At 41.4% G+C, this 17,275-nt stretch overlaps 1 protein-coding gene across 4 annotated transcripts in view; it reads right to left on the minus strand.

Annotated features, from left to right (window-relative positions):
* Nucleotides 1-17,275, minus strand: part of SLC1A2 (solute carrier family 1 member 2) — a 132,256-nt gene that overhangs the window by 50,865 nt on the left and 64,116 nt on the right. For 3 of the 4 annotated variants that reach the window (XM_020782801.3, XM_020782802.3, XM_072985946.2), the window contains exon 2: nt 1,123-1,262. In XM_020782801.3, coding sequence (XP_020638460.1) covers nt 1,123-1,262 — 140 coding nt within the window. Of the gene's footprint in view, nt 1-1,122; nt 1,263-8,654; nt 11,549-17,275 lie in introns of those variants that run through there. The other variant, XM_078383487.1, reaches the window with a different exon arrangement.

The raw sequence follows: 17,275 nt of genomic DNA on the forward strand, positions 1-17,275 counted from the left end.
ACCATGGTTTTTAATGTGTGAGTCCGATGCTAGTCTTGAATCATGTCATATCCTTGTTTGGGAAAGCCCTTTTGTTGTGAAGCAAAAACTAAATACTGTTAATTACCTAATTGACAGATCTGAAAATGCCATTAAAATCACACACACCCCTTCCCATCCATTACTCGTTTCCCTTGCTTTCAAGGAATGCATGCAGGAATTACCTCATCTCTGCTCACATATAGATTTAAACTGTTGGCATGATGAAAAGATACTGTTAAGTATCTTTTTGTGTTATTTTTCTAACAAATGAACAAACAAACAAATAAACAGGTGCTGTAGGCTGGAATGTGACTTGCATCACATCTCAAATCAATCCACAGCCCCTCTGTGAGCACTGACTGTGATTTCAAATGTAATACAGGTTGTGATTCAAATCCAGTGTAGTTGCACCCTTCGTCAGATTGGCCATCATATTTGTGTTGCAGCCAAATAGGTCCTCTAGTTGATAATACACTGCTAATAACATGCAAGGCATTTCACAGGGTATAAGAGAACAGTGTCCTGCCCTGAGAAGTTTTCAACCTAAAATCCAACACAAAGGAAACACCAGGGGGCATGGAAGCAAGGAGGCAAAATGTGGTTGTTTCACGTAAAGGCACTGAGGCATCATTGCATTTGAAGTGCACTCAAAGTGGCAAGAGGGCATGGGAACAAAGAGTTTGTGCAAAGTCTTCCTGGAAAGGGAAGGTTTTAAATCGGGAAGAGAAGAAAATGGACAGCAGTTAGGAACAGGCAAGTGTTCCAGAAAAAAGTTCCTGTTATAAGGCGGAATTACCCAAGTGTAGAACATTTTCTGTTTGGACTACAATGCCTAGAACCCCTCAGTCATAAAGGCCAGTGGCGTAGAATTTTGAGAATCAGAATTCAAAAGCATGACATTTTTGCTCTGAGCAGCAAGGAGAAAGTGCAAAGTCACTACAAGAGCAGAAAACCTTTGGATAGCGGGGGAGTGGGGAGGTCTAATAGAGCCAGAGAACTGATGATTATGGTGAGTATATCTTTACTCTGCTAGCTCATCCCCTAAGAATACAGATTCCAGGTCTGAACTGAAGAAATCAAACATTTCCCAGCTTTACTTACCAAATACAGTAAGTGAAAGGAGCAGGTTTTTTCTAAGTGAAAAGCAGAGGCGCATACAAATATTCTTCGGCCGAGGCTCCACCGGACTCAGGTGACTTTCATGCATTCTCACTTCCACCTGCTTTGGCATGTTGTTGGCACTGAGGAAGAAATGGAGAGGGGCATTGAGATATTCTGAAATGCAACAGTGCATGACGTTATGCTACAAAAAAGGAGGAATGACTGAGTTACTACCGTGTTATATACAGCAGAGCTCAACATTACTGACAAGGTTTGAAATTATAGGTAGATTTCTCATCTTGAAGAAAGAGAGGGGAAATAAAGCAACAATAATGAGTAAATGTCTAACAGAACCCAGTTCTGATGAGAAATTTGAAAACAAGGCCTTGCCTATACATGCTAAAAATTCTCCCATAGTCTGTCTAACAATTTCCCTTTGGCCATTGCTTTGAAGATCGGCACTTATTGCGCTGGGGATCTGCCTTGATTCAAAGCAGCACTTTAACTGAGGTACCTCCTTATTTGCTTCTTCTTCCTTTGAATGCCATCTGCCACATCACAGCTGCTATCCCAAAATGTTAACTTTTTAATGAGGCCAAAATGTGCACTTTAATGGGAAGGGAAAACTTTTCTTTAATGAACTTCAAAATGGAGACTTTGCAAATCCCAAACTTGCCCCTTCCCATGATAGGTATGCATATTAATGCTAAGTTAACATTTGCCACATTAATGATTGCACTTCTAAGCCACACTATGCTCTTCTAGTAACTTAGCATCCCAAATCATAATTAGATTTCAACTGAAAAATTCCTAGCCTGGCACTCCAGATTGCATGGAGAGGAATATTGGGGGGGGGGGGTTGAGACCTCTACTCAAAAAAAAAGAAAAGTTAATTCTCTGCAAACACAGAGATGGGAAAGGAACTAACCACAACAGCGAAGTATATCCATGAACAAGGTTTGTTGTACTGATGTACTGAATGGGTGCACATGTGGTGCCCTGCACTATACATGTAAGGCTTCATGTCTGCACTCCTCAGAGGGACATTAATGTCCCTTACCATTTCCCGTAGTTGAGGTAGGGTTGCTAGGTTTCAGGACACTGGCTGAAGTTTCATGGAACTGCTCTGTTTCAGTAGATCTCTAGGCAAGGAGAAATGTTTCAGAGAGAAGAGCATTGCAGAAAGCAAAAGTTAGATTTTTCTGTCTCGGATGGCTTTAAAACTTAGCCCTCTCTCTCTTCCAGGGCTTACTAGCTCATCACAAAGATTTTGATGTCTGAAAAACTGTATGTATGAGGGGCACATTTTCTGTAAGCAAAGCAAAACAAAACAAAACAAAAACCATAAGCAGGGGCACAAGAATGGAAAGACAGCTGCCAGGTGGACGGACATCCTTGGATCCACCATGCCATTTAGAACAAGGCAACCACCTCCTGGTTGCATGAGTCCAAGCAGAATAGGTTGAAAGCATGGTGGTGGTGGAAGTCCCTATAGGCTAGTAGTGAGTCTTCCACAAATCCAAGCAGCAGTTTGAGGCCTGGAAATACTCCCTATGCCTCATGTGTGCAATAACAAGGCTGCACAAGGTGTGAGCCCTAGAAGAAATGACAGCAACTATAGCAGCTGTGCGGCACATTTTCCCACCTAGCTGACTGCCAGAAACAATATTCCAGCCCTTGCCTCTGGATTTATTTAGAGCCCATTTATCCACATCCTCTGTGCAACACTCTCATCAGTTTACTTTGCTGTCTCCCACAATGTTTCTATATGCCTAAATCTGTGCATAAAGCATACTTCCCTTGTGGTCCTTGATGTGTGAATCGTGGGTCTGCCTGCCCCCTCCCTGACACAATGAAGACCTTTTACAATAAAGTGGTGCCTCGCTTGATGAGGATAATCTGTTCGAGCAAAATCGCTGTAGAACGAAATTGTTGTCAAGTGAAAGTAACAGTTATTTTACTCCAATAATGTGAATGTAATATGTCCCCTGGACTGACAAGAGAACAAATATCCATTTTGAAGAAAATCACCCCTGAGTGTTCACTGGAAGGACAGCCCCTGAAGCTGAGGCTTCAATACTTTGGCCATCTCATGAGAAGACTCCCTGGAAAAGACCCTGATGTTGGGAAAGTCTGAAGGCAAGAGGAGAAGGGGACAACAGAGGATGAGATGGTTGGACAGTGTCATCGAAGCTACCAGCATGAATTTGACACAACTCCAGGAGGCAGTGGAAGACAGGAGGGCCTGGCGTGCTCTGGTCCATGGGGTCACGAAGAGTCGGACACGACTTAACAACTAAACAACAAAATATGTCTTATGTTTTAACATTTTTTCTTGTAGTGCATCTCAATTTTATATCTACCATTGTACCATTAACACATCTTCTCTAGAACAGCGGTCCCCAAACTTTTTTGCCCTGTGGACCAGCTGGGGAGGGCAGGGCACCCCCCCAGTTCATGCACATGCACAAAGGAGAGAGCGAGTTCTCGCGCAGGCATGGGTGCACTCGTGTGCAAAGGGCGGTGCAGCACTTGTGCATGTGCATGCACGCAGGTGCAAACGGGCTGTGGGGGGGGAGGTCTCTCTCCACGGCCCGGCCTGGCTACAGACTAGCACAGGGCCGTGGACCGGGGGTTGGGAACCTCTGCTCTAGAACATATGTGAATAACTATGAACCAGGTATTTTTGTTTTGCTAAATTATAGGCATCTTGGCCAATGGTGAAGGATTATGGAAATTGCAATCTAAGAACATCTGAAAGTTTGCCCCCTCTTGTTCTTTGAAGGAGTTGCAAGCATACCATTGCACATAATAAATGGTTGCTTGTATTCACACTGAAGCAGAAGAAGAGTCCAAAGTTTACCTATGATATGAACATTTATGAGTCTTTTGGAGATCAATGTTAGATATGGCAGATTGTGTTGGGGTTGTTTGGCAAAGGAAACTGGTGAGGTGTGGCTTTAATAATACAAATAAACATCCTCTTATTACAGCAGACAAAAATGGTTCTATCAGGAACCTACAAAGCAGATTGAGCTACAGGTCCTTTATTAGACCACCCCTTATTTATTAATTTACCCCACTGTTTCAATACATTCACTCAGAGACTCTGGCAGTGAAAAAGAATGACAGGTTTCATTTTACTCACAATTCTTCTTCTATATAAACAAAAATCTTATTGTGTGGAAAAATGTTAATGTTACATCACTGAACTTAACTATTTAATTTACTTCATTATTAACAAACTGGTTGCATTACTAACAGAATGCGCCACTCTAACTGTTCACTATTGACTCCATAACTCACACTGACAGAACAGTAAATGAACTCTGATTGGAAAAAAAGGTAGGAAAAGAACTCTGAGGCAGAGAGGGAACTATTGATTGCTACTGAGTTGACAGCAGCCCCAGTCCAGAAAGGTCCCTCCCAGGTAAAAACTCCTTAACTCCACATGAGGGTGCGATATATCCAACAGATTTCAGGTGAATGATTAGCCCTTTAAGTGCTCAGGTTCAATTAAGTTACTTCTTGTAGCATAAACCATTAATTCTTGTGATGTCCAAACCTGCTATCTATGGCTTGCCCTTCCACACCAACCATGATTATAAAACAATTCTGGTTTAAAGGTCAAACACTACCGACAGTTTGTGATATAAATGCAATAAGAAACTTCACTTTGAGTGGAACAACTTGACTAAATCTTAGAATGCAAGAGAAAAAGAGAAAGAAGAGCGGAAGAGCTTGTAGAAGGCTTTCCCTACATGGAAGAGAATGAATGAACCAACCTCATGTCTTGTTGCTTTGTTTCACAGTGGCCTCATAGTAGTGACAAGAAGCATATTCACAAAAGGTAGCAATATTATGTTTGCAAGGACAAGACAATTATATCTCTACCTTATAGCTGTATCCACATGGACTATTTTCATTTCATTTGATCTAGAGCAAATTGTTACTGGATTTCAACTCACAGAAGCTCCAGTCAACACGGTCAATAGTCAGGTATTCTGTAAATTGTAGTTCAACAACTAGGAATTTGGGTACGGAAGATGTTGCTCAAGCGTGTCAGATACATTCATGTCACAGTAGATACAGTTTCAAAACTGCTCTGCCCAAAACACAGCAGGAGCAGAGCTAGAAACTGCTTAGCTCTTTCTGACTATATTGCACCACAAAGCCCCTCCTTAGATGGTAGGACAAAAAGTGTCTGCACATCAAATCCATGCCTATCATAACTAGAGGTGGGGAGAAAAAGGTTCCTTACAATATTAGCAACGTGTGGGCATTCCTAATGGTGTCTTACAGCATAATCAATATGAAGAATTTTGAAGAGACTGCTCAAGATTCCTGTGGAACATCTGTATTTTCTTACAACAGCTTTAAATATATTTACTTGATTTTTGCTTTGTTTTGTTTTGTTTTGCTTTGTTTACATTTTTGCCTGTGCTTCGTACAAAAGCTGCCAGGAGTGTTTTAGCTGCTTACTGAAACCTAACCAAACCCTTCTACTAGCTCAGCTGAAATCTGTGTAATTGTTGGCTGTGATGATTTGTTTGGTGCATTATATTAGTCTGAAAACGTGTTTCACATACTTTGGTGAAACATGCTCTAGTCAGATGACAGCACTTCATGCGTTTGCACAAATACATATATAAATATGGATGGTAATGTCGAGATTTCCAAATAAGGTACAGTGGTGCCTTGCTAGACAGTTACCCCTGTGATGAGATGGGTTTTTGAGTTAAAATCTTTTAAGGCATATGGGTTTTGTAATTAAGAAATGAGCCAGAGAGGTTCCATCTTGTTTCTTTGTATACAGTAACTTTGCTATGCTGACAGGTTGTTTTCTAGGCGAGCAGAGAGAATGTTATTCTGAAAGCCTGAGAAAGGACTCGGTGTGATTAGATAGATGGGAATTGTTGTGGCTCTTTGATAAACCACCGTAACCCAAATAACATCTGGTGTGGATGGGAAAGAAGTCATGTGATGCAACAGGACTGTTTGCCTAGTAACGAACTCTGATTGGATGACATCATGGGAAGGTGCGATGAGCCCTTGCCAGTTACTCTTGAAAAAGGAACTTTTTGCCTATGGACATTGTCTTTCCAAGACCGACCTTTCAGTCATTCGTGACACATGGGACTAACCTTTACTATACTGGATTACCTATGGACTTATGGGATTTTTCCCTAAGGACTATGCATGGACTAATTTCTATGGACTGTTACCTATGGAATATTCTTTATGAACTTCTTTTCTTGGAATACTCCATATGGACTATGCTCTTGTAATTTTCTAAGGACTATGGGACATATAATGGATTTTTACTTTTGTTAAGGGATTTTTATTCTACAGTATCACTGAGGACTATAGCCTTTTTATAACCTACTTGGATTATTTTGTTTTTACTAATGATTTCCTGGACTGGAACTGTTTTTATTCTTTTTAATGGCTTTTTGTGTTTTTGTAAGGTTTTTGAACACTTTTCTATTTTTCATGTTTTCTTTGCCTCACTACATCTTTGTAACTAATCAGCACAATGCTAGTTTATTTGCTTTGGTTTAATTTGGCTTTGATACTTAGTAACATGTTTATTCTTTAATAAAATAAAGATTATAAAACTCAATTGGTTTTCTGAACAGTACACTTGTCATAGGGTCATCTGAGAGTGCTGCCTCGGCCTAGCTTACTTAGAGTCCTGTCAGTGGTGCAAGTTAAGTCTAAGGACTACAAAGCCCACTTGACCTTTTCATAATAATATCTAAGAGTACCAGGGTGTTCTTATGTGGGCAGACCTGTGAGAAGGAGTGTTGTATCATGGCTAGCTGAATTTGGACTCATTCAGCCCATTTTAGCATGTGCAAACTCCTGATTGCTCTCTGTCCAGGCTTACACGTGTTTTTGGACTCGTGTTTGCTGACAACCCCGCATGACAGTTTTTTCGCTAGACATTGACTTTTTGTGATCGCTATAGCAATTCGCAAAGCAGTGATTCCTATGGGGGAATTTCACTGGACAATGTTTGATCCCTGCTTCGCAAACTGATTTTTGCTAGACGACAATTTTGACAGCTCCCTCTGTGCTCGCAAATGGGTGTTTTTGGGACCTAAGCTTCGCAAGACAGTTATTTAAACAGCTGATCAGCAGTTCACAAAGCGGCTTTCCTATGGCCGATCTTTGCTAGACAATGATGATTCTTCCCCATTGGAACGCATTAAACAGGTTTCAATGCATTCCAATGGGGAAATGTTTTTCGCTAGACGATGATTTCGCTAAACAGCAATTTTAGTGGAACAGATTAACATTGTCTATGGAAGCACCACTGTATTGTTGTTGTTGTTTAATCGTTAAGTCATGCTTGACTCTTCGTGATCCTACGGACCAGAGCACAGCAGGCCCCCCCTGTCTTCCATTGCCTCCCGGCAGTGTAGATCATTGTAAAAAGCCTGCCAGAATAGTAAATGGCATAACAGAAGAAATTTCCAAGTTGTGGCACATATTCCCTCCCTGCTTCCTAGTTACTCTGGAGTTTTTAAAATAGTGTTATTTGACCCACATTACAAATGTGCAGGACTGGAAAAGAAATGTTAAATGGGACCTTAGAAAGCCATTATTTTCGGGAGTGTCTTCAGACGCAACCTCACTGGACACATACAGCTGGTGACACAATGTAATTTCTCTTTTACATCAGGACTATCTGTGCAAAGAGTGGCATAGCTAAAGCTGGACCAGCAGGTGAAAATCTAGGTTTACAGATCCTGGAGGGCCCCCAAATGTAGTCACCATGTCTTTTTTAAAAACCCCAAAACAATTCAGAAGAATTCAGTCACACAGCACAGTTAAGGTACATTCACAGCCAGCATTTTCTTCAGACAGCCATTCAAGGGGGGAAAGGAAAGAAAAGGTGCTAATTATTTATTGTTAGGCCCTAAGGTCTGAGGAACAGGCTGGTAATTAGATTCTGCTCAAATCACTGAAGGTTTGAAATTCTTTGATTTTGTTCTCTCTATATTCTTCTTTTATTTTCCTCCCATTATAAATGATCAGAATGTTTTGCTTCTGTGGAGAAATTATGGCAGCCCTTTGAGAAAACTGAAATGAGGCAGTCAGTATTCATAAAGAAAATACCAGAGAAAAAAGCAAGAAAGCAAAAAAGCTGCAAAGAGCCTCTATTTAAAATTTGGATGTTGGTTTTACCAAGTTACAACAGTAATGAGAGTTTCTATCTGTCAGTAAGAAACTGGTGGAAGTTACTTTCCTTTACATAGATTTGAGTCTCTTTAAAGCATGAATGGTTAACTGGGGACCTTCAGATGCTACAGGACTTCAACAATGATACTCAATATCTCACTAATTACTATTCTAGGTAAGGCTAATGGGAGTTGAAGGCAAAAAAATGTTTAAGGCTTAATTGGCTGGGTTACCAATAAACACAGGCTGAGTTCTGACAAGATGGTTCCCAGGCCCAGGAAAATAGTTTTCAGCCTGTTTTGAAGGAGGTTACTTTCAAAGAATGCTTGAATAAACTGACTTACGGTTTGATGATATTCCTATATTCATCATTGTACTAGAGATCCAGAGATCTTTGACTGTTTTCTCTGGCTCCTTTCTGGATAGGGATTGCCTGCACTGATAATCTTTCCTCTCCAATAAGCTCCTGGTTTTGGATAATGCATTCCATATATTGGAATGACCTTAAGGTTAACTCAAAAGGTCCAGTTAGTGTAGACTTGGGGTGCCAGGATTCTTACCACCTTTACTTTCTTCATACCACCCAAATCTTAGAAGAACTCCCCTAGTTGTCTGTTTGCCTCTGGGCCCAATGTAAGATTTTGGTTTGTTTGTTATTGGCTGTCAATTTATAGTAGTCCTAATAGGGCTTTCAAGATAAGTGAGATATTTAATGAGTGGTTTAACCTGTTACACTTCACCAGGAGGTTTCTGTGGCAGAGCTGGGATTCAAAGCCAGTTTTCCTCAGTCCTAGTCCATTCCTCTATCCACTATGCTGGTTCTTGCCTAAATGTACGGTATAGGAATGTTTTAAATAATTCAATTGGCCTCATCTAGAAGTAATCAAAGCATATACTACTGTGGTCACATCCACCTGTACTAGAAAGGATGCAGTTAGCACGTGAGGCATATAAAACCACCTTTGGCCAACATATTTTCATTTGGTTGCAAAGTCATCTTCAGGAGAAAATTGTAAGAATATTACTCTTTCTCCTTATAAACTGGGAAATTCCATGTTTTGCTCCCTATGTACAGTGAACACTGTTTTTGGTTGTTGTGGGTTTTTCAGGCTCTGTGGCTAAATGTTAGGATGAACAACCTTCAGAACATGGCCAAAGAGCCTGAAAAACCCACAACAACCATTAGATCCTGGCCGTGAAAGCCTTCATGAATACAAAATACTGTTTTTCCTTATCTAATCTGTATTTTGTGAATTTAGGGAAATCTAGGTTGATGTTGCCATGGCTGAAGGTCAGCTAGTTATCAAATCAGGGATTATACATTACTAAAACACACTGGTCAGGTTTTGGCCATATGTCTGTTTCCAAGAATTATAAACACACACACACATCCTATAATAAACAAGATGACGGAAGAGAAGCTGTACTCTGCTTTAATGGATTTTTCTAAAAACCTTCTTTGCTGAAGCCCTTTATTAAATTGTGTCCCTGTAATATACATTTATTTCTAGAAGCATGTATGACACAAACAAATTATCACAGGTTGTGGCTCAAATGCAACTCGAAAGTCACAGCATCATTGGTTTTGGCTAGACAGAATAAAGTTTTCTTACTGATATGAACCTGGCTATATTTTTGCAGATAGAATTTGCATCATTATAAGCATAGTTGTAATTATATGCTAGTCTTATCTTTGATAGTGGATTTGAACTTTTCTGCATAATCTGCAGGAATATCATGTTGCTTTGACCATAAATATGAATGAGACAGACATGCAGTTACCCTAAATAAAGGCAGCTACGAAAGCAAGCCACAGGCTTTCAGTCCTTCCTTCCTTTATGAAACAGACAAGGAACATGGATAGACCCATCTTACACGTTTTGCAATAGTTCCAATGAAAAGAGGCAAGGAAGAGTGACCAGATGAATTGGCTAGGCAAAACACACGCTCAGGAAGCATGCAATGATTTGAATATTGGACTAACTGGAGAACCTCAGATTCAAATACACACAGCCGTAAGTAAGCCATTTTGGCACCCAGGGCAAGTGGCACCATCTCCCACCTTTCCAATGTAAAGCATGGGCATCAGTTCCCATGAAAAAGGAGGAACAGAATGTGGCATCCACCCAAAAGAAAAAGAGCTAAGTATTATAATTGAACATCTAATTCAAAAGATGTGCTGACTGTAGAGGTTAGAGTTAAACCTGGGTCTCTTCTCCCAGAAGACCTGTTCCGCCAAGAGAGCTACTTGTGCTGGCCGATCTCAGATATCTGCAGACAGAGCAGTGCAATGGCAGAACGGCTCTAATGGTTACAGTCTGTTGGCAGAAGAGCCTAAAGGAGAGCAGAGAAGTAGGGAACGAGCTGAGTTTTGATATCTATCTTAGGCCCAGTTACACCCATAAGGTCGGCAGAAAGTTAACCAGTTGTTAACATCCCTAGTCAGCAAAGATTTGAATTCACTTGGCTCCTTAGGATTGTATGCTAAGACATATTTAACTTTGTCTTGATCTGTTTCCACACTTCTTCCTTGCTAAATCCTTCCTTTTTTTCTCCTGCCTCTCACCAAATGTAATCCCCTCCCTTTAAATGAAAGGGAGAGCCCCTATCACCACGGTGATTTTCTCCTGTGGCATCAATTCTCTTTGAGACTCATTATGCACAGCTTGCCTTCATTACTTGCAAGGAGAAATCCCATTAAGAGCCACGGATATGAATCTATGAAAGCAAACACACAGAGCCATACCCTGAAAAAAAAAATACAAATCTGTTAGGTTTTGAGGATCTGTTACCTTTTTGTGTGACATTAAAAGGATTACAGAAATCAAGTGTAGCATAATAGAATCTCCCGCGACAAATTATTTTAGGTCCTAAAGCTTAGGATGTGCAGCTTTATCCTTTTTGACAGCTGTTTCTTGAAGCAATATGTACGATCACAGCAGACCCTGATTTGATGAGTGCATGCCATCTGGTGGAGCTGAAAAGGCTTTTTACAGGCAGAAGCTTAAAGAACAAGCCAATCTCTTTTAACCAGTGTGAAATATTCCCCCTTGTTCTTTCCACAATTTAACAGCAACCTTCCTTATCTGTTTTTCAGCCTTGTCTCTGTTCTCAACCCTGTAGAAACCTTGTCTCCTCAACATTCCCAACATTCCCTATTCCTCCCCTTCTCTCTTTGTGCATGTGCTTCTGTATCGCACACTTATAAACATACCAAGAACATGTTAAGGTCCCCCAGAGTGTGCCTCGGAAGAACTGGACAAACAGAACAGGTTACCAAGATTGTGTTTTGTTTCATCTTCATGTGTGGCCTTCATCTGATTGTTCTGAAAGCACACATATATTTACTGAACAAAATAGCAAAAGAATATTTTCATTTATCTACAAGAACAGTCTTGAAAGATGATGCTGTTATGCTGTTAAGGTGCTACATTCAATATGCCAGCAAGTTTGGAAAACTCAACAGTGGCCAGAGGATTGGAAAAGATCAGTCTACATCCCAATCCCAAAGAAAGGCAGTGCCAAAGAATGCTCCAAGTATTGTACAATTGCACTCATTTCACATGCTAGCAAGGTTATGCTCAAAATCCTACAAGGTAGGCTTCAGCAGTATGTGGACCGAGAACTCCCAGAAGTACAAGCGGCATTCCGAAGAGGCAGAGGAACTCGAGACCAAATTGCTAACTTGCGCTGGATTATGGAGAAAGCCAGAGAGTTCCAGAAAAATATCTACTTCTGCTTCATTGACTATGCGAAAGCCTTTGACTGTGTGGACCACAGCAAACTATGGCAAGTTCTTAAAGAAATGGGCGTGCCTGACCACCTTATCCATCTCCTGAGAAACCTATATGTGGGACAGGAAGCAACAGTTAGAACTGGTCATGGAACAACTGAGTGGTTCAAAATTGGGAAAGGAGTACGGCAAGGCTGTATATTGTCCCCCAGCTTATTTAACTTATATGCAGAATACATCATGCGGAAGGCTGGACTGGAAGAAACCCAAGCCGGAATTAAGATTGCCGGAAGAAATATCAACAACCTCCGATATGCAGATGATACCACTCTGATGGCAGAAAGTGAGGAGGAATTAAAGAACCTTGTAATGAGAGTGAAAGAGGAGAGTGCAAAAACGGTCTGAAACTCAACATCAGAAAAACTAAGATCATGGCCACTGGACCCATCACCTCCTGGGAAATAGAAGGGGAAGATATGGAGGCAGTGTCAAATTTTATCTTCCTGGGCTCCATGATCACTGCAGATGGAGACAGCAGCCCTGAAATTAAAAGGCGCCTTCTTCTTGGGAGGAAAGCGATGACAAATCTTGACAGCATCTTGAAAAGCAGAGACATCACCTTGCCAACAAAAGTCCGAATAGTCAAAGCTATGGTTTTTCCTGTCATGATGTATGGAAGTGAGAGCTGGACCATAAAGAAAGCTGACCGCCGAAGAATTGATGCCTTTGAATTGTGGTGCTGGAGGAGGCTCTTGAGAGTCCCCTGGACTGCAAGGAGAACAAACCTATCAGTTCTAAAGGAAATCAACCCTGAATGCTCACTTGAAGGACAGATCCTGAAGCTGAGGCTCCAGTACTTTGGCCATCTCATGAGAAGAAAAGAGTCCTTGGAAAAAACCTTGATGTTAGGAAGGTGTGATGGCAAGAGGAGAAGGGGACGACCGAGGATGAGATGGCTGGACAGTGTCTGCGAAGCAACCAACATGAACCTGACACAACTCCGGGAGACGGTAGAAGACAGGAAGGCCTGGCGTGCTCTGGTCCATGGGGTCACGAAGAGTCGGACACGACTAAATGACTAAACACACAAGAACAGTAAGGGAGATAGACAGATGTATCTGTATAGATATATATTCAGATGGTAGGAATTGGGGAGGGAAATGAAAACGATATGCAATTCTACAAAAATAATAACTGTTGTCCCAATCCATGGCATGCACCAACTCAGTTAAAGGGAAATGAAATAAAAGGCAGAAGAGTAATATATTTGCCAGAGTCCTAATATCCCATTGTCGCTGTAGTAACTCGTGGCTGCAAAAGAAGTGTCTCATAGGCTAAAGTTTGTGTGCAAAATTGTGAAAGTGTTAGAAACGTGTGCTTAAAACTCCTTAAAAAGATTCATTCTGAAACACTTTGACATTAGAAAAAACCTAACAGAAGTTTTTGCAGTGCCACTTTCCAGAATAAATTACTCTAGACTTTGGGTAATCCAGATGTTCTTGCCCTGCAACATTCAGGAGCCTTCACCACTAGCTGTCCTGGCCAGGATTTCTGGGTCCAAGAACATCTGGCAACTCAAGGTTGGGAAGCGCTGTTCTAGACAATTTAATTGAATCTGGTTCATATTGGTAGCTCCATCTAGATTTTTCTCTGATAATTTTGCTCCTCTCCAAAAATTAATACTAACACCAATTAACATAACAATATTGTATCGTCCTTTTTAGCCCATGCAGATAATACCCCTTGTCACAATCCCTTGGCTGATGCCCCCCTAAGCACTCTCCTGATTTCCCCACCATGTCTTGGCAGCTGCTTCCTCATCTTGCAAGATGAATTTTAGGTAGAATAGGGGGAAATGAAGCAGGGAAATATAAAGTAGCAATGGGACCACAGGTGAATTTCCCAGGGAAACCATTTCCTATGTAGCCATAAAAACATGAAATTTCCATACATTTTCCCTAGAACTCTCACAAACTGACAGCTTGTTAAAAGTCACAGATCCATTGCTGCACTGCGGCTTTAAAGCCATGCTAGTACAGCTGCAGGAAACGATGGCAGTATCCTCATATCACCCCATGGTAGCATGATGGCAGCAGACAGAAAGCACTGAACATCTAATTAGGGATGGTGAATGAAGCGACATGGTGCAACACCTGGGAACACAAGCCTGTCAAAGTGTGGAAGGTGTTTCCTGTAGGAAATCAAGAGAACAACAGATTGTTGAACACAGCGGCAGTTCAAACTCCCCTTTGTCCTTCAGTCTTCAAAACTAAGCAAGGATGGTGGCATAACATCACAGCTGAACCACAACCTGGAAGATAGGTCTGTGGTCCCAGGAACATACTTGGGAGCAGAGCAAAACTCAACTCAAAGCAACTCAGCTAAACGTTAACATGTGTTTTGTGTACAGTGGTACTTCGCAAGATGATGACCCCGCTAAACGACGAATCTGCATAATGATGACTTTTTGCAATCGCTATAGTGGGCGATTTTCGCTGGACAATGATTTGGTCCATGCTTCGCGGACCGTTTCTTCGCAAGCCGATGATTTTTACAGCTGATCGGTGGCTGTGCAAAATGGCTTCTCTCTGTTTTCAGAACCTGTGCTTCACAAGCCGACGAATTTTACAGCTGATCGGCACTCACAAAATGGTTGCCCTATGGGCTATCTTCGCAAAACGATGAGGTATTTTCCCCATTGGAATGCATTAAACGGGTTTCAATGCATTCCAATGGGGAAATGGTTTTCTCATGACGATGATTTCGCTAAACAGCGATTTTCACGGAACGGATTATCATCGTCATGTGGGGCACCACTGTATTACAAATTCAAAATATTCTCCCCTTATAGCTGAGTGGTACGTTTGAAGTCTGGGTGCCAACTTGAATCTCCTTCCCCCCCCCCCCCGCTTTGGGCTGCAGGAGGCCCAGAAATGCCCCAAACTTGCCATTTTTCTTTAAAATTGTGAGTGGGGCAGCTGCAGCTTTTGTGGAGTTGTGTGGTTTTTTTTTTAAGGGACCCTGCCCCAAGGCCTAAGAGCAGGAAATTACTGGTCCTAATCTTTTTTTAAGTGGTGTTCTAAACTTGAAGGGGCAATAGGATGACTCTTCAGGATACAAAATGCTGCAGGGGTCCATGAGGTTTCTCGGTTGCACTTCGCCCACCTTTATCATAGCAGAAAGGGGATATTTTACAATCCGTCCCAAAATAAAGCTGCCTTTTTCTTTCAGGGAAAGATACATATGTAACATCGTTCTTCAGCTGAATTTTCCAAACTGTCTTCAAAGGCTGCCCTACATAGAATGTGTTACAGTAATCCAAACAGGAGGTAACTAAGGCATGTGACACTGTAGGCAGACCTGGGCAAAGTGCAGCCCTCCAGATGTTCCTGAACTGCAAATCCCAACATTCCTCACTGTGTGGGCTAGGCCCAAATCTTCTCACTATTGGCTGTGTGGGCTAGGAATTATGGAAGTTGCAGTTCAGCAACATCTGGAGGGCCGCATTTTGCCCATCCCTGGTAGCCATATCCGACATCTTAAGGAATGAGCGCAGTTGGTGCACTAGCTTTAGTTGTGCAAATGCACTCCTGGCCACCGCCGAGACCTGGGCATCCGAGCTCAGGGATGAATCCAGGAATACACCCAATTATGTCATCTTATCAACATGGCCCACAGGATGGCACACCCACCCAAGCAATGAAAGAAAGCAGCTTGGAGGTTCACTTAAGGGACTGCTTACTGAATCATCTTGACATAATTATGTATGGTAGTTTCTTTGTAACTTAGAGAAATTTAGGGACCTCTGGGGAAAGGCAAGAGAAAAAGAGACAAGCTTTGTGTCATCTGTGTGTCTAAAATAATCACCATACATTTGCCTTATACAGTACTGAGAAATGCGGTATAATACCTGCCTAGATTCCACCAGTGTGGAAAATGGGTTTGTCCTGTTGTGCTAAAACTCCCCAGTGCTCCTCTTACTGCATACAGATACTAACATCAAATACAGAGTCTCTTCTACCAGGATGCTGAATCTGAAATGTCCTGGTTTAGATATGAAATAAAAATAAAAGTGTAAGAACCCAGGTCCATTTGCAGTTCTGGCTGCAGGGGTGAAAGAAACAGTAACCTCCAAACATAATGAAGTGGTTGCATAATGATGATTAGAGTCTGTATTCTATCCTATCTTTCACCAAAATTATACATTTGTGTCTGGTTTCCGAAGAAGTTTCACAAAGCATGGAATATGGAAAGAAGCATTCAAGGATATATTAATTGCCCCCTTTCTGTGGCTGGTGCTTAGTGTTTTTGCTTCTCTATGGAAGATTATTTTAATACAGCATAGAAGAAAGTAACTCAGACAATTTCCTTCTAGTCCACCTTGATTTGCTGCTCCCCTAACTCCTTCCCATACTAAGAGTGTTTAAAAGTTCAGAAGGTTGTATTTATACTGTCTTTTAAGCATGCTGTGGCTTGAAAAGTATATTCTTTGCCAAGACATTTAGCTGGAATTATCTTCGCCACCTCTAAAAGGACAACATGCGTAATAATCTCAATTTTAGAAGTATTCTCTATGGATCTGTGTTTTCCATTGTAAGTTCTAAAGTGCATTATATAAACATAATCTAGGATGAAATGTAGAATCACATGGCAGAACTTAAAAGATAGCAAGGGCTAAAAGTCAGCACATGAGGATAAAAATTCCTGGGTTCACTGAAGATAATCAGACAACTGTATATATTTGCCACAGTTTGAGCTTCCTTGCTCCATGCAACCATGACAGTATTATGTATTGAACATGAGTTTTTGACACAGGGTCATGCACTTGCCCACCTCTAGACTGAAGTGGTGTATCACAGGAGGAGGATGACACATGTGAAGAGGTGGATCTGTTTTAAGAGATAGCCCTATTCACATGTTAGGATTGCAAGCATGTATGTTAATCATGGTGGTAACATCTTCCAGGGTCCTACACCACCTGGAAGTAAGGCAGACAATCATGTGTTTTAAATAAAAATCTGCAGAGCAAATGCTTATAAGTGCATTCAGCTAGACATGCATGCAGCATGTCTGTAACCTGGATTAGTGGCAATTATCAAATGCTTATAAGTGCATTCAGTTGAACTTGGCTAGAAGCATCACTTCAGGCAGTCATGATACAGGAAGGTCTGCCTTACTTTTGGGCGAGGAGGAAAGATGGGGGCATGCCTGAATGCTTATTGCCTTGTGGCA

The sequence above is a fragment of the Pogona vitticeps genome, chromosome 1 (assembly GCF_051106095.1).
Source record: "Pogona vitticeps strain Pit_001003342236 chromosome 1, PviZW2.1, whole genome shotgun sequence".
NCBI lineage: Eukaryota > Metazoa > Chordata > Lepidosauria > Squamata > Agamidae > Pogona > Pogona vitticeps.